Raw genomic sequence first — 17,061 nt, forward strand, 5'->3', positions numbered from 1 at the left:
ATTTAAATACGTACAAATACATTAATAAACACACTGATTTTTTCAAACCAAAGCTCCCTTTATTGTAGTTAGTGGGTTATGCTTCAAACACAGATCTATTGCAAATCCAAAAACTTATTTTTTCTTTAATTAACAGCCTTTCATTTTTACACCTGTCTATTAAATTGTGAAAAGACAGTTGATCTACTGATTTTAATTTGACCTATGAGAGGAATTTTTAATAAATATTTAGCCTTCCATCAGAAAGTTTGATGAGTGACGATTAATTCCAATAGCATAATAACGATATGGACCATTTTAAATAATCTCATATCCTCTGAGGGTGTTATTTGTATTTATTTTAGTGATTGTATACCATGCATAGCATTTTGTTCTTACACTATGCTTTGTATTTGATGACTTTTGCATTTGCCTTCTCTGAACCCTGAGTCTGTAATAAAGTTTTGATCAACTCATTGATTGATAAGTGCTTTAAAGAGTCACAAATTGTCCTTACGAATAAAAAATAACAATGCTATAAAGAAAGTTAAAGGCTCGGGTTAACAACACAAATAAAGTCTTTGCTGGTTAAAAGACTCCCAACTAAAACATAAACAGTTAAATCGAGCATACTATAATTTATTTTTCTTTTTGCATATCAATTTTTAATTAATAGGCTAATCAAAATGTATTCTCCAGTCCTGAAATGTAAACCGACTGCGATTGTCTGCGCTCTTATTTTGTAGTACAAGTACCGGATGTGACGGTAGTTTCCGTTCCGCTTCTCGCCAGCTTGACTAGACTTGTCAAAATGGCGATGTTCGTAGTGGGCGACTTGAGTTAGTTCATTTTAGTCTGTGGTATTTATTTCGCTGTTACTATCGGCGACGTTAGCCTCGACAGTATGGCGACTTTGGATCAGAAATCACCCAACGTGCTGCTCCAGAGCCTCTGCTGCAGGATCACGGGGAAAAGCGAAGGTACATCAGTTAGCGTTAGCATCCGTCGCCCGTCTGTGGCAGTGAAGAACCGACAAACCAAACCTCACTTACAAATCCCGCACTTTGACATTGCGTGTCCACTCATCCATTATTAATGTTTTAAACACAAAGTAAAGTGATCGTATTGATATTAATCCACCTCATGAACAATTCGGCGTACGATTTTCACAGCAGGCAGTTTTAGATTTTAAAATAATTCAACTTTTTACACCATGTACCTCAGCTAATCTCGCAGCGTCCTAATGATGGGATTTTGTGGGAAATAGTTGAAATTGGAATAAAATTGAAGATGCTTAATCTGATGTACATACGCCGAATTAAAGAGAGATAAATGCCCGTTCTTTTCACTGAGTTGTTTGTAAAGATGCTCACTTTTAGACATTACAGTGTTTAAAAACAGAAATATCAGTGAGTCTGCTGCTGGGTTTCAGCGGCACGTAGCGGGGCTAGGTCTGCGTAGCTCTCAGCAGCCAATGGGGGCTGGATGCTGCTCAACAGCTGTCAGTGTAACGCTATCTTTAATGTAATGAATCAGTAAGAGGTGACATGTTGAGCTGTCAGGTGTGTTTATTATCCTTTAACCTGGATCAAAACTCTGTGAAGATGTTTAAAGGATGCACTGATGTCTGCTAGCTGCAGGCCCCTGCTGGATGCAGACATCTCAGAAGAAGAGGGCTGCAGCAGAGATGATGGAGAATCCAGTTAAAGAATAATATAATCCACTGTTCTTTAGTCACTTTGACATGTTTTCAGCATTAACCCTGTGATGTAAGACTCCTAAACTTTGCAGCTTGGTAATGTTGGCAGTAGAGTTATTATTTAATCCAAACTCAGAGTTTCAGCAACACTAATCTGGTCCCATTATTTACAACCTTTACTGAAGCAAAAGTCCAGAAGCAGCTAGAGGTGGCCTTGAAATCTGATTGGTCACCCCTCAAGGTGCAAACCCAAAATCATGAGCCTCTCTCATGTAGGCAAAATGACATTCTGAGTTGTGAAAGTGACGCCTGCTCAAGACCAAACATTTCGAGAACTCGTTGAAGATTTAGGTGCCCGACTTGCCGATTTGACTTTGTAGTCTTCATCACACACACTCACTGTTAGTGTTGAAGTTTTAGTTGTCATAATGTGCACTTACAACCAGTTTGTTGATTGGTGATTTAAAGATCTTCACTCCTTCCTGTCTCCAGCTGAAGTCGCCCACCAGTTCCAGTACGCAGTGCGAGTCATTGGCAGTAACTACGCCCCCACCATCGAACGAGACGAGTTCCTGGTTTCAGAGAAGATCAAGAAAGAACGTAAGTACCCTTTAGGACAAAAACTAACCCTCCTAATGACAACATATTCATACTGAATACTGCAGCAGAGGTGAGGAGTTCATCTTAACCGTTTCATTTGAGTGTCATGCACATCGATGTCCAACCCTCGCTGCACTCAAACAGCCGCAGCAGTCAAACATTTCACTCCTTTCCAAAATGAAGATGATGTTCTTTTCTTGAGTTTTTGTGAGTGTGAGCTTCTGATGAGGAGGAGGGGGCCCAGTTTGAATGTGTTACCTTTAAGTGTTTTCACAAAGTGTATGAAATCTGTTATCATGCAGCAGCTACTTCTGATATTTACATTTCCTCTGTTTGCCTGATAAGAAGTGGGTTTATTCTGAGCGGTGTATTCCTCCTCTTTGAAATGGAAATGGGAATTCCTGGCGTTTTTTCAGCATGACACTTGGTCTTTTTTTTAGACTTTATTGTCCCAGAGGGGAAATTCTTTTTTACAGCACCGTTACTGTCCAACAGACAAGTCCAACCAAAGAACATTCATACAGAGACTAACACAAACAGAGTCAGACAACAGTCAGGAGTTCCCACTCTGGCCTGTTCAGCGAGGCCTTTTGTTCAGGACCGGTATTACAGAGGGGATCAGGCTCCTCCCGAGGCGAGCCTTTCTGCACCTCAGTGCTCTATACCTCCGTCCTGAGGGGAGTGGGGGGAGGTGAGTGTTCAGTGGGTGTGTGATGGCCCTGTTATTGAGTTCTGTTAGGTTGGTTGTGGGGAGACCGATTATTCTAGCAGCTGTGGTTGTGATGCGTGTGAGTTTGGCCTTGTTTTTTACAGGTAACATGTTGAAGAAGCAGGTGGAGCAGTACAGTAAGATGGGCTGGATCATGCTCTGATAGAGCAGCAGGAGGAGACGGGGGGGCAACATAGAGTCCTTTCAGTTTGCGTATGGCTGACTCTTTTTCTGGATGTCCCTGGTGTGCTGTTCAAAACTGAGTCGGTTGTCTAATGTTACTCCGAGATATTTAAAACTGTTTACTATTTCCACTGCTTGAGTGTTGATGCTATTTTTCATCCACTCTTCTAAGAGGTTTCTTCACGCTGCAGAGCAGAACATGGAGGTTTCTGTCATTCTGTAGTTTAACTCCTTCAGCATGATGTATTACTTTAAAAAGCTCTGCAGGGATTAAGACGGCTCTGTGTGTGTTCAGGTGCGTCTGTTTTGAAGGGCTCTTTGTCTTTCAAACGTCCCAGCTGACGGGTTTTGTTTTGTTGCAGTGTTGAAGCAGAGGAGAGAAGCAGACGCTGCTTTGTTCTCTGAGCTGCACAGAAAACTTCAGACGCAGGTGAGTTCACCTGTAAAGCTTCTGCTTACGATCATAGAAGAAGAAGAAGGTTAGTCTCTGATCGCTCACTGAGGTACGTCCTGCAGGTCATGTTGATGTTTTTCTCTCCGTCAGAGTGTCCTCAAACATCGCTGGTCTGTTCTCTACCTGCTGCTCAGCCTCTCTGAAGACCCCCGAAAACCGTCCAGCAGGGTGAGGGAGACACACACACACTCACACACACACACACACACACACACTCACACTCACACTCACACTCACACACTAACACACACACACACACACACTCACACACTTTAGTTTTTATGGATTTCATTAGGTTTACAGTTTCTCCCGTCTCTTGTTTAAATATTTCAGAGTTATTCTGACTGAAGTTATTTAAAAGTTGACCTTTCACCTCGTCTTTTCCTCAGGTTGGAAACTATGGCGCTCTCTTTGCTCAGGCTCTCCCCAGAGACGCCCACTCCACCCCGTTCTACTGCACCCGGCCTCAGAGCCTCGCTCTGGGCTACGGGGAGAGAACGGCCGCTCTGTCAGCCAGCGTGGGGACCAGCGGCATCTCCAGCCTGGGAGTGTACACGCTGAACGGACCCACAGCGACGCCGCAGTCACTGCTGGCTGGGTGAGACACATTGTTTCTTAAGTTCTCCTCGGGTTTAGTGTTTGTGTGAGCGTGATACTTTGCCTCACTCGGTCAGCTGTGGGTAAGCAGTTTTCTTTTGGAGGTCATTTATCTGCTGTCCGTCCTGTAAAAACGCTCGAGGCTAAATCAAGAGAGCATCAATTAGCACCAGAAAATAAACTTGCCTCTCAGCTTCTCCTAAATCTCTTTTACGAGGCTGTTAAAATCCATTTCCCCTCACGTCCTACTTAATAATGCAGGAGGTCGTCAGATACAAACGACCATGGAGCTGTCCTGAGTCACCTTTTAGTCTGAATTAAGGGCAAATCTGAAAAAGGTTTCTCGTCATTAGGTTATATTTATGTCCTGAAAACACACAGCAGTGCTTCTTTAATTATGCAAAGGCGCACTTTTTAAAGAGTACATGACCCAACAGAAACCTCTCAGTGTGAGCTACTGGATATCTTTCTCTGAAGAAGAAACGTCCCCGACATTAAAACCATAAATCAGAGAATCATTCTGATGTTTCTATTTATTTCCGTGTTTTTTTCAGTCAACCTCCTCAGGCTGCAGCAGCGGGCGCTCAGCTTCTGGGATCCCGCCTGGCCTGGACTCTTCCTGTCAGCTGCTCCTCGTCCTCCGCTCTGGCTCTGCCCGCCACTCGACCGCTACTCGGACCTCCAGTCCCCGCCAGCAGAGCGGTCCAACCCCGTAGAGACGGTAAGGGACATGTTAAACTTACAGGCCGGACAGGTGCTCTGTGTGTGAATTTCTCCATTTAAAGATTAAGAAGAAAAATGTCCTGGTTCCAAACTTTCTGGGTTGTTCGGCTTGTTATAAAAGTTAAGATGAAACCCAAAATGTTTTAATGCAAAGGTTTTCCTCTGAGTATTTGAATCTTATTGGACTTGTGAACATCCTCTAGAATACTGGTTTGGTGTTGAACAAACTCCTCCCCTCAGGACGGAGTCACAGTAACAACAGAAGTTGTGCAAGTTCATTTAATTTCAAGTCAAAGATAAACGCACACTCAGTGAAAGTCCCCTCTAGAGACTATAAAATCTGTGTCCTCCTGTGTCCCTGATGTTCACTAAATCCTCCGTCCTCTCGTCCTCTGTGAGTGCAGGAGAGGTGAGCGAGGCGGCGCTGGTGCGGGACATCCTCTACGTCTTCCAGGGAATCGATGGAAAGTTCATCAAGATGAGCGCCCAGGAGAACTGCTACAAAATAGACGGCAAGGTGCGTGAACCGGCATGGAGCCCTGTAAAGTTTTTTTATTTTTATTAGAGCGATTAGATCAGCAGGTAGCACGCATTACCCCGAGTCACCTGAAAGGACAGATCAGGTCAGCGTCACCTCAGATCAGCAGGGCGAGGACAGAGGGAGGGTCAAGTGAGGACGAGACACAAAAGATGAAATTCTAACTCTGTCAGATCGTTTTTTTTAAAAGCTAAAACAAATTGACAGCCAGCTTATCCAGCTCTGCATGGGTCTGTAAACCTTTCTGTGTTCTAACCTCTCTCCATTTCTCAAAAGCATCTCCAATATTGATCCTAGTTTGAGCACGTTTCTGCTCGTGGAGCTTATTAGAAACATGCAGAGGCTTTTTAGGTCGGGTACAATCACTTCTATCTGAACCACTTCTCTTGACCCGCTTCCATCGCTGCAACACCTGTTGACCTGATAACTGCTCTCATATCTGACAAACCGAGGGGCGTCCAAAACGGCCGTGTGGGGGTGTCTTAAAAGCGCCTACCTTCTCTGGTCCAAACAAATCCAGAGCATTCAGGAGCAGAATCTAAAGTTAGAAGGAGGACATACTGGCTGCTGCATTGTTGTCAGAGAAGCCAGCACTTCAACATAGCATGTTTCCTTAATGATCAGATAGTAAGATACCTTTATCATTTCACTCTCTACACATCTCACTGATTGAACCTTTCAACTGTATTTTTATCAAACATAGAGAGGCCAGAGTGACAGTTCCTGAAATTGAACTAGCTGTCCAGTGTCTCCTTTTAGAGTTAAATGTTAGCCTGTCGCTCTAAAGTACTTTCAGAGTTTATAAAATGATCTCTATTGTTGAAGATTCAACAGATCAATATGAAGCTCTTTGGCTCCGATCCACATTGACTGTCTTATCACTGTCCTGTCAGTTCCTCCTCTTCGTCTCTGTTGTTATCAATATGAAATAACTTGGAGCTAAACTTAGACTGTGGCCAGTCTGCTGTCAGAGGAGGAGACACTGAGACCAAAGATAAACATCGTCAGGGAGATATTTCAGACCTCTCTTCTCTTTCAATTCAAGGTTTAGTTGCACAGATGAAAACTGATCGATCATTAAACAGCTGGAAACAGAACTCTGCATGAGATCACTCCACACACATCATGTGACATAATGTGATACCTCATATGTTGTAATACCTGCTGTTTCCCACCAGGTGGTGCTGTGTAAGTCCCTCAGAGACACATGCAGCAGATTGGCCGAGCTCGGCTGGCTCCACAACAACGTCAGGAAGTACACCGACACCCGGAGCCTGGACCGGGCCTTCGGGCTGGTCGGGCAGGTGCGTCTGCGTTGGACATATATCGTGTTCAGATGATTTAATTTGATATCTAATCCAGCTCAATCTGTCCTCAGAGCTTCTGTGCAGCACTCCACCAGGAGCTGAAGGAGTACTACAGGCTGCTGTCAGTCCTCCACTCACAGGTATATGAAACTCATTAATGATAAATATGTACGCATTCCTGAAAATGTTTCCCTCTTTTGTCAGATAAGCGCCTGAACTGTGTGTGTGTGTGTGTGTTAGTTGCAGGTGGAGGATGAGCAGGGTGTGACCGTGTTCACAGAGAGCACGCTGACTCTCAGGAGGCTCCTGGTCTGGATGTACGACCCCAAAGTTCGACTCAAAACGCTGGCTGCCCTCGTCGACTTCTGCCAAGGTGAGTTTTGTGCACTGATTACATGTCAGCATGTTAGAATTAGTATTTTTTTTTTAAAACTTTTACAGTGTTGGGTGACTCTGAGCTTTTGCGTCTTACTGTTTGCCGGTCAGGTCGTAAAGGAGGCGAGCTGGCCTCGGCCGTCCACTCTTACGGGAAAACAGGCGACCCACAGATGAGAGCGCTGGTTCAGCACATCCTCAGCCTGGTGTCACACCCCATCCTCAACTTCCTGTACAGGTGGATCTATGACGGAGAGCTGGAGGACACCTACCACGAGGTACACACACGAGGCCAGGGCTGCCCCCGGAGTCAGCCTCTAAACAAAGAGATGTTTTCTGCTTCACAGAGCTCCAGCAAAGATTTACTGATCACTACTGGAGCTCTGTTCTGTTTAACTGCTCCGATGTTTGACCCCAATCAGAGAGGACAGCACTGAGAGGAGGAGGGGCGAGAGAGAGGGGGAGAGAGGGGGAGAGACGGGGAGAGACAGGACAGCTCCTGAAATGAGGACTGATGGGAGGAGTGTAATGGGAAGCTCACTGACGGATGTTTCTCCTTCACTTCCTCCTGCCCTCTTTCTCTCTACAGAATTTATTTATGTGTCTAGGATTCACTTTTTTTCTTGTCGCAGTGATTCGGTCTTAAGTGCAGAGTTTAAGAACACAGGGACAAAGTTACTGGGCCTTTCAGGAGGGAGTATACCCGGGGGAATCACATCTGAATCCAGCACTGCTACTAATGGAACGCCACTTTTTGTTTTATTAAAGGGCGCTCCACTGAGTCTTTACATCTAAACACACCGCCTTGTTGTAAACTGCACTGAAGAGCCTCAGGCCACCGTGTTCATCTAGAATTTGATCTGCACAGAAAAGCACTGAAGAGAGTAAGAGCGCTGCTAGTCTCCATGACAACCGTCTGTCGACAACGGCTGCAGTATGACCGACGCTGCTCTGTTACTTTTTACTGCATGTTTTTTAATTTGAGATCGTTTATTTCCTGATCAGACACGGAGCGAGGACGATGTGGGTACAAGACACGATCCATAGACGGCAAAACTACGGGGATTATACATTTGGAAAAGAGCGTTTGTTCTGAAAAGATTTTCAACTTGAGAGCTCGGAGCAGCCGCACAGAAAAGTCAGAGGCTCTGAAAAAAAGACGCTGGGCTTTTTCTGCAGGCGGCCGCTTCCTGCTTTGAACGCTCTACTCATTGAAAACAACTGAAAAAACGCTCAGAGAAAAATGCTGGACGAAGCTGATAGATCGTGTAACAGTGCTTGTTTGAGACGTCTTTGTACGGCTGACGTTTAGAGAGCGAGCATATCAGAAGCCTTCAGCGTGCCATTAGAGAGCGAGTGGAAGATGCTGTAGTATCCTCTGAAGTTTATCGACAGTCTGAGTGAAAGTGGCCGAGGATAAAAGCCTCTTTCATTGACTGAGAGCTATTTCTGTCTGACGCTCATCAGAAGTTTCATTGGAGTCAGTTCCAGCCTGAGGGCTTCCTGGAGACGCTCGGTGTAATCAATTCTGCAGTAAATAAATGTGTAAGTAATTAAAAAGCATCATATCGAACCCGATGTGGATGGCGTGCGGCGCATTAAGAGCAGGACGGATACGGGAGTTTTTAAACCAATACAGACGGTTCTCTGACTTATTGTGGTTGATATAGCGCCCTCTGCTGGACAAACGTTGCAATGACTCCATTTTTAAATGACTTTTGGGTTCGTTTCCACCGAGCAATGCGGTTCAGTTCGGTACGCATCACATTTATTGCTGTTTCCACTGTTAGATGTTTGGAATGGTACCAAAATAACAGATCCATACCGTCCTAGTTTTGAGCAGCCCTTCTGTTGGGGTGCCAAGTGTCCTGATCCGACCCTAAAGGGTGGAGTTAGACAAAAATGGCACCGTGTTTAAAATCCTGTAGATTTGAAGAGAGTCCTTTTAAAGGCTGTTTCTGTTTTGTGCGACTGATGTCAGCGTGTAGCTCCGCCCCATGGACGGCCTTGGAGATGCAGACCTCTGCTAGACGTCCTCCATTGTTGCCCTGGCTTGGCTTTTTGAGTTTTATGCATCACTTGTTTGGACAAGGAAAATAACTCTAATCACATTGAACGCTGTTTGAGTAAATTAAGACCTTTTTAATTATGTTTGTAACTTTTTGTTTTTGTAGTTTTTTGTAGCATCGGATCCCAACGTGAAGACGGATCGTCTGTGGCACGACAAGTACTCCCTCAGGAAGTCCATGATCCCCTCCTTCATCACCATGGACCAGGCACGCAAGGTACAACAAAAACAAAAACCCACAGCTCAGATTTTTGCTTCCAGAGACGGAGGAGAACCATCAGATTCCATTTAAAATTTGAATTCTTCTACTGCACAGATCACTGCAGCTGCTGCGTTTCCGCTGACTCAGCTGCTCCATTTTTTATATTTTATTTTATGCCACAGAAAAACTTGAGGCATCCGAGTTTCCCGTTTAAAAACACCAAATGAATACAAACAATGGAAACCAATCAAGGCGCCACTCGACCAGCTGCTCGTATGTTTTTGTCAATGGGGTTTGGCGGCTCAGAAGAAAGTGACATAATCTATCTCCAGTTTTTAAAAAAGCATCTTACTCTTCAATACAAAATGCTTTTATTGGGGACATATTTGATCTTAAGACGTCATCATATGTGAGTTAATGTTGAGGGAAACAAGGACTCTGTTTCTCTGAAGCTGTTTTTACCGTATCGACTCCTTTGCTCTCTCTCTTCTCCCTGTAGGTGCTGCTGATCGGTAAATCCATCAACTTCCTGCATCAGGTGTGTCACGACAGAACGCCTCCGGGCAAAATCACACCAGCATCAAAGTCTGCAGACACTCCCAAAGACGGTAAGAGCCTGAAGAACCACATATCTTTGTAGTATATGCGTCTTTTAAAATTCACTGATCAGCACATAACGAGTGATGTCATCGTCTCTCAGATTTGATTACAAGGCTCTGTGTAACCTTCACTTCCTCATTTTGATATTCCACTCTTCCGGCGGGCCAGACAAGTGAACGAGGGAGTAAACGTTACAGCAGAACGCTTGAAGTTTTCAAATGTTTGCGGCAGAAGAATCCATATTTGAATGTAAAGATGAAGGAAGAAGAAGAACTTGCTGAGGATGTAAAAGAGACAGATCTTTGTGACTCTGTATTGTTTTTGTTTTGTGTTGTAACGACATCATCAGCCAATAAGACGCCTCGTTTGGTGTCCTCCTCTTATTGATGTTGTATTGACGTCAGCTTCTTGACTGGCAGTGATCGATGCTCTTACCGCTCACCGGCCTCGGCCTCTGTTTTAAAAACAAAGAGGTATACTTAGACCATTGATCCATCCTGCTGGACTCCACCTGGACCAGTTTGATCTTCAGCTTTTACTGGATCAGCTGAAGGGCGTCACGCTCGTCTCCACGTGCTCAAATAAGACGAACTCCAATCTTTGTTTTTAAGGTTTTTCTTTAAATGAATCCCCTCTCTTTGGTCCACAGCTGCAGAGTTGCTTTCTGACCTGGAGGGGGCGTTTCAGGAGAAGATCGACGCCGCTTATTTTGACACCAGCAAATACCTGCTGGACGTCCTGAACAGGAACTACCTGCTGCTGGAGCACCTGCAGGCCATGAGGAGATACCTGCTGCTGGGACAGGGCGACTTCATCCGACATCTCATGGACCTGCTCAAGTTAGGAACACTTCAAATACGTCTCAAAATAAAAGTCTTTGTGTGAAGCATGATTAAACACACCTTATAATCTCATTGTTTTTTTGTCTCAGACCAGAGCTGGTGCGCCCTGCCACCACTTTGTACCAACACAACCTGACCGGTATCTTAGAGACGGCGGTCAGAGCCACAAACGCTCAGTTTGACAACGCCGAGATCCTCAAGAGGCTGGATGTGCGCCTCCTAGAGGTGATGCCTAATGCGTGTGAATGTGGAGGATGGACGGAAGCCGTAAAGAGAGCGGGGAATACATTTTACAGATCAAATCTGACATTTGTTTTCTCTTGTGTGTTTATTAACCGACAATAGGTTGGAACATTTGATCAAGGAACAAATTTATGTAGAATACAAATAACTTTAGAGAGTAGAGATGAAGTTGAACTTTTTATTTGGACGTTTCAGGGCTCACCTTTCACTTGCTAGATTAATAAAAACTCTCTCTCTCTCTCTCTCCTCACTGACCTCTCCGGGCTTCTGTAGTTTGAGGATGCTGTGTTTCAGGTGTTCTTACCTTTTTAACATGTTGTTTTTAATCCTCTCCAGGTGTCTCCAGGTGATACAGGCTGGGATGTTTTCAGTCTGGACTACCACGTGGAAGGACCCATCGCTACGGTAACACACACAGTTACACTTTGAAAACAACACATTGTCTCTGCAGAACAGCTGCATGTTCAAACACGTGTGTGTGTGTGTGTGTGTGTGTGTGTGTGTGTGTGTGTGTGTGTGTGTTTCAGCTGTTTACAAGAGAGTGTATGGGACACTACCTGAGGGTGTTTAACTTTCTGTGGAGGGCCAAGAGGATGGAGTACACGCTGACGGACATCTGGAAAGGACAGATGTGTAACGCCAAGCTGCTCAAAACGATGCCGGGTAAATAAAACAACACAAACATCTTTCTGTAGATTTGATTGCATCTATATTATTTTTTGATTAAGGCTCTAACCTGCAGCCTGCTTGTTGTGTTTTCTTCCCTCCTCCAGAATTGTCCGGCGTGCTGCATCAGTGTCACATCCTGGCGTCTGAGATGGTCCACTTCATCCACCAGATGCAGTACTACATCACCTTTGAGGTCAGACCATTAGCAGCGCTGTTACCATCACAGGCTGGAAACAAAAACACACAAACGTAGTAATTACAGCAGGAGGCGATCTGCTGCGTCTGATCAAAGTGTGACACAGGATCAACAGAAAGGTCAACTCAGTTTAAAGAAAACTAAAGGCAGAAGAAGTTCATTTCTGAGACACTCAAACCGCTCTGAAAAGATGAAGTAGCCGTTCTTTTAAAGGCCGGTCTAATATTTTAAACCTGAGCTCTGTCTTTACATATTTTGGGTTCTTTGAGTCGATCGCTCCAGCCAGCAGCTATGAAAAGAAAAACTTGATTTCATTTGATTATTTTAGGGCAAAAAGGTCAAATATAGGTCTGTAAAAGTTCTTATTTATTTATTTGCCACTGACCGGTGAGGATTGTTATTCTAAGTGTCTGATAACATGCAGAAGAAATGGAGTCTGGTGCGTCAGCTGTTTCTGATTAAACAACTTTTTTTAAGCATGTAGCGATCCCATAACCATTCCCATTAAGCACTCATCACCACCCCGCTCACTCCGAAATCTGATCAAATATTCATAATAAATCAAAAACAAAAAGTGGCACCATCGCATTAAATACTGTATCATATCTGGATTTAACCTCAGGATAATCTCACTCATATGTCATGTGTTGGTTTTGTTTTAGGTGCTGGAGTGCTCCTGGGACGAGCTGTGGAACAAAGTGCAGCAGGCTCAGGACCTCGACCACATCATCGCCGCCCACGACGTCTTCCTCGACACCATCATCTCCAGATGTCTGCTGGACAACAACAGCAGGGTAACACACACACACACACACACACACACACACACACACACACACACACACACACACAATCAATCCTTTCTGCATCTTAATCTCCATAAAATAACTCACTCCTGTCTCCATCTGTCGGTCCAGTCCCTCCTGAACCAGCTGAGGGCCATCTTTGACCAGATCATCGAGTTTCAGAGCGCTCAGGACTCCCTCTACCGCTCGGCTCTGGAGGAACTCGCCCTCCGACTGCAGTTCGAGGAGACAAAGAGACGACGAGAGGAGGAGGTAAGACGGGCAGGAGACGGTCAGGCTTTCTTTACTGTGACAGAACTTCTAGGCGTGATACTGTCCTGTCTTGTTTGTTTCAGGGAGAGTGGGGAGTGACGGCCGAACAAGAGGCGGAGGAGAAGAAGAGGGTTCAGGAGTTCCAGGAAACGATACCAAAGATGCGCTCCCAGCTCCGCATCCTCACCCACTTCTACCAGGTGACTTACCCGAGACCCCTCCTGGAGCGACGCGTCACTTCTTTTAATCCTCTCCGCCTCACACGTTGTCCTCTCTTTCTCTCAGAGCATCGTCCAGCAGTTCCTCTTGTTGCTGATGACCAGCCAAGATGAGAGTCTGCGTTTCCTCAGCTTCAGACTCGACTTCAACGAACATTACAGGTTAGTCCTCCCAAACTCAGCCGGCTGCACAGGAAGGGAAAATGTATCCATCCATTTTTGTATTTCATCATTTGGTGGGATTTATGTTCTTCCTGCCTTCAAGAAAACGTCCGACATCACTGATTTGTTTTAATCTGTTTAAAAATAAATATTCTACTTTTGTCACCGCCTGTCTGATCCGCAGGGCCAGAGAGCCGAGGCTGCGAGCTTCGCTTGGCGCCACCCGCGGGCGACGGCCGTCAAACATCTGACATGACGACCTCACAGCGTTGACAGACGAGGCTCCCACACATTGGAGCGCAGGGTTTATGACATCACAGTGGGCAGTTGTGACATCACAGAGACAGGCCCCCCCGACCGGCAGACTTAAAGCTCTGCGTGTCGTGATGATGTCATGACCTGGAGGAGCGAATCCAGCGCTGCTCTGAAAAGTTGGGAGGCGGCAGAAGCAGCGGTCGCCAAGTGATGACATCACAGCTGACAGCTCCGCTGAGCGGGATCACAAGGGAATTAAGTCAAGTCAATACAAAGTTTCAGCGCTAACGCTACAATCTAAACGGACCGCTCGATGTTGTGGAAAGTGTGGAGCTGATGGCGAGGAGAGAAACAAAAGCTGCTGTCAGAGCGAGTCCCACAGGGCCACCGTACATGGCATGCCTTACTCGAAAAAAAACAAAAAACAAGAACATGCTCAGCGTTGTTGCCAAATCTCGTTCCAACCGCAGACTGTTTATAAGACGAGGACGTAGCCATCGGGGTCGTCTTTAAAGCTTCCCCCGATAGCCCCGCCCTGACTCCTCCCCCTCGCCCTGGTCTCCAAGACTCTAAACACGACCTTTATTGATTAAATGAATATTCATGCTGTGTTGAAGACGACATGAAACTACAGATTGAGAACTCCAAAATGTTTACTGAAGGAATAAAATCGACCTTCTCTTGAAACCACAGGAGTCGCCCCCTGCTGGCCAAGAGAAATGACACGGCTTTAAGACTCTCCCTGATTGGCTGCGTCTCTTTCTCGTACACAGTCTGCGGTTCATAAACATCCAATGTATGTAAATAGAGTTTATGCAAAAAGCAACATCATCAACGTGCGTGGCTTTGTGTCGTATCACCCGGGTTCAACCGGAGGCTGATCTTTTTTTTTTTTTTTATGTTTGTATCTGTAGCATTTAATGAAGGGTTAAATGTGACACTTTGAGGCGGTGACGCTGCGCACACTGACGGGAATCTTTGAGTATTTAATACGTAAACGTCAGCCTGTATCGGTCTAACCCTAGTGGCTGTAACGTTGATGACGGTGAATGTGCTGAAAGGGGAATTCTGGTGTTTTAAGTCCTGAAATTTCAAATCTCCCACGACTCCAAAATCAATCACCAAAAAAAAAAACACCCAGAATTCCCTTTTTAACATTTAAATGTGTGCGCACGTTTTGTTTCCATTCTGCTCGGTTCACAGCTCAACACTTTTCTGTCCGTATGAGAGACAGATCGTTGTCACGGAAACGATCCTCTCAACAACCTCAACAACCTCACTGCATAAACAACAGGAACTCTCGACGTGTTCCCAGACGTGTCTTTATGAAATGTAAATACTCCCCCACACATGTTCAAAGAATGTAAAAGTTAACATATATTAACTCTGCAGGTTATTTTCTCTCAGATCTGTAACGGACGAGTGTTTGTTTGTTTGTTTGTTTGTTTGTAGTGTTACAAAGTTCGACATAGAAACGCTAACAGTGTCCAGTTTTTTAAACTCTGTCAGATTTTTTGTTTCAACATAAAAAGTACTTCTTTTTTTTTTCTGAGACGATCAAATGTTTACTGAGGAGTTAAAGCAAGGGAGCGATGTGTAACCAGTGGAGTCTCCCCCTGCTGGTCATTAGAAGAAATGCAGTTTAGGACACTTATTTCCCTGACTTCCACATGGCTACACCCTCTGATTTTATACTTCAGAACTCACTTAAAAACGTACAATCAGAGCCCTGGGAAAAAACTTTGCTTCAAATCAAAACCAGATAATCGACTTACAAGCCGTGTTGAATAGATACACATTTGCTGGATTATCTTTGAGGTATCATCACATGTCTCACCTTGTCGGAGCTGTAATCCTGGACCGGGGAGTTCATGTTTCTAGAAGCAGAAAGAAGCATTTTTAAAGATTAGTGGTGACGGCAGCTTAAAAATACAGGTTATAAATGTACGTCTGTAACTTTGTGCACCTGGTTCGACGTCACACCTTTACTGTGGTCTATGAGGCTCCCAAACATCAGGATTACAAACCCGATGACATTTACATTTTCTCTGAGGTACCGGTTGATTTGCGTGGACTTTTTTTCCCCCACGTTGCTGCAGGTTCATCGAGTTCAGGAGCACATGTGACGCTCTGGTTTTTACTTTCTGTGTTTTGGTTTGTCCATGAAACAAATCGGTGCTGGATTTCATCACTCCACCTGCTTCCTGTCATGTGTTAGAGTGAAGTGAAATCATGCTCAGCCCTCCTCCACTGCCCGTCTGTCCTCTCCATTGTACAGCACATAATGTATAGAATACAGGGAAACCAACCATCCTGCTTCTTCTTTCATAATAAAAGGTTTTTTATTTACCAGTGTTTGACTTCTTGTGCTACCTTCAGAGATTCTGTTATTTGATCTTTTTAACGGGGCTGTGCTGCAGTGGTTAGCGCTGTCCCCTCACAGCGAGGAGGTTCCTGGTTTGAATCCCCGTCTGACAGGAGCCTCTCTGTTTGCATCTTCTCCCCGTGCATGTGTGGGTTCCATAAGGGGGGTATAGGGGGGGGTCGGTGTATTGTTCAGGGGCACCTCAGCAGTGCTCAGGTAGTGAACTAGCACCTCTCCAGCTACCAGACCAATTTCCAGACTTGGTCCACTCCGGGAGTTGAGCCGGTTCCCGACCCACGTCCCCGCAGACTGAGCTACTGCGGCCCCAAACCAGGTGTCAGAAAATAATAAAGGATCACCTGCAGGACGTTTTACTGTCAAGTTTTCACATCATTACAAAGATTTTTGTGGGTTAAATAAAAATAATGAAAGAGGGTTTTTTTTTTTTTATCCCCTCAGGATATTTTTCTTTGTGACATTTTCTACATTTCTCTACAGGTGATTTGAATAAACAGAGTGAAGAGGATTGTATATTCTTTCAGGTGAAAGAAATGTTCCCCTGATTGCAGTTCAAGAGTTTGACCACCAGAGGGAGTGAAAGACCTTTCTGTCCGTCTCCTATACTCTGATTTGTCTGGCTTTAGACTCCTGTGTGAAGAACCTGCTCCAAAAGAAAATGTTTGATGAAGTAAATCTCAGTGTCTTTTGTTCTTATGTCACATCTCTGTGGAGCCTTCAGACATTGTTGAAGTGATACAGAGAGAGGACATGTCTTCTGTTCCTGCAGAGAATGATCAGTCTGTGTTCATTTCTGTCTCAAAAGCCTCTCCTCTAACCGTCAACTCAGGGTTTGATTTACTGCTGTGTGTGTGTGTGTGTGTGTGTGTGTGTGAGAGTGAATACCTGTTTGTTTGTGTAGAGAGCCGTCTCTCCTCGCCTTTATACTTTAACAGCCTCTCCTCTTTGTGGATAACACTCAGAGAAGATTGTCAATTTAGAAAGCCGGAGTCCCGAGAGTC

General features: G+C 44.9%; 1 protein-coding gene across 1 annotated transcript; it reads left to right on the plus strand.

The window, feature by feature from the left end:
- Positions 1 to 769: 769 nt before the first annotated feature.
- Positions 770 to 16,026, plus strand: tubgcp3 (tubulin gamma complex component 3). Its single transcript, XM_020655379.3, has 23 exons — positions 770 to 959; positions 2,171 to 2,278; positions 3,533 to 3,600; positions 3,715 to 3,792; positions 4,014 to 4,222; positions 4,776 to 4,942; positions 5,349 to 5,461; positions 6,661 to 6,786; positions 6,861 to 6,929; positions 7,030 to 7,162; positions 7,276 to 7,442; positions 9,339 to 9,449; positions 9,934 to 10,042; positions 10,684 to 10,873; positions 10,966 to 11,101; positions 11,456 to 11,524; positions 11,647 to 11,782; positions 11,893 to 11,981; positions 12,647 to 12,778; positions 12,902 to 13,042; positions 13,126 to 13,242; positions 13,328 to 13,422; positions 13,607 to 16,026. The coding sequence occupies exons 1-23, from the start codon at positions 884 to 886 to the stop codon at positions 13,671 to 13,673; spliced, it is 2,706 nt and encodes a 901-aa protein (XP_020511035.2). The 5' UTR covers positions 770 to 883; the 3' UTR covers positions 13,674 to 16,026.
- The last annotated feature ends 1,035 nt before the right edge of the window (positions 16,027 to 17,061 follow it).

Source organism: Labrus bergylta, chromosome 24 (assembly GCF_963930695.1).
Source record: "Labrus bergylta chromosome 24, fLabBer1.1, whole genome shotgun sequence".
NCBI lineage: Eukaryota > Metazoa > Chordata > Actinopteri > Labriformes > Labridae > Labrus > Labrus bergylta.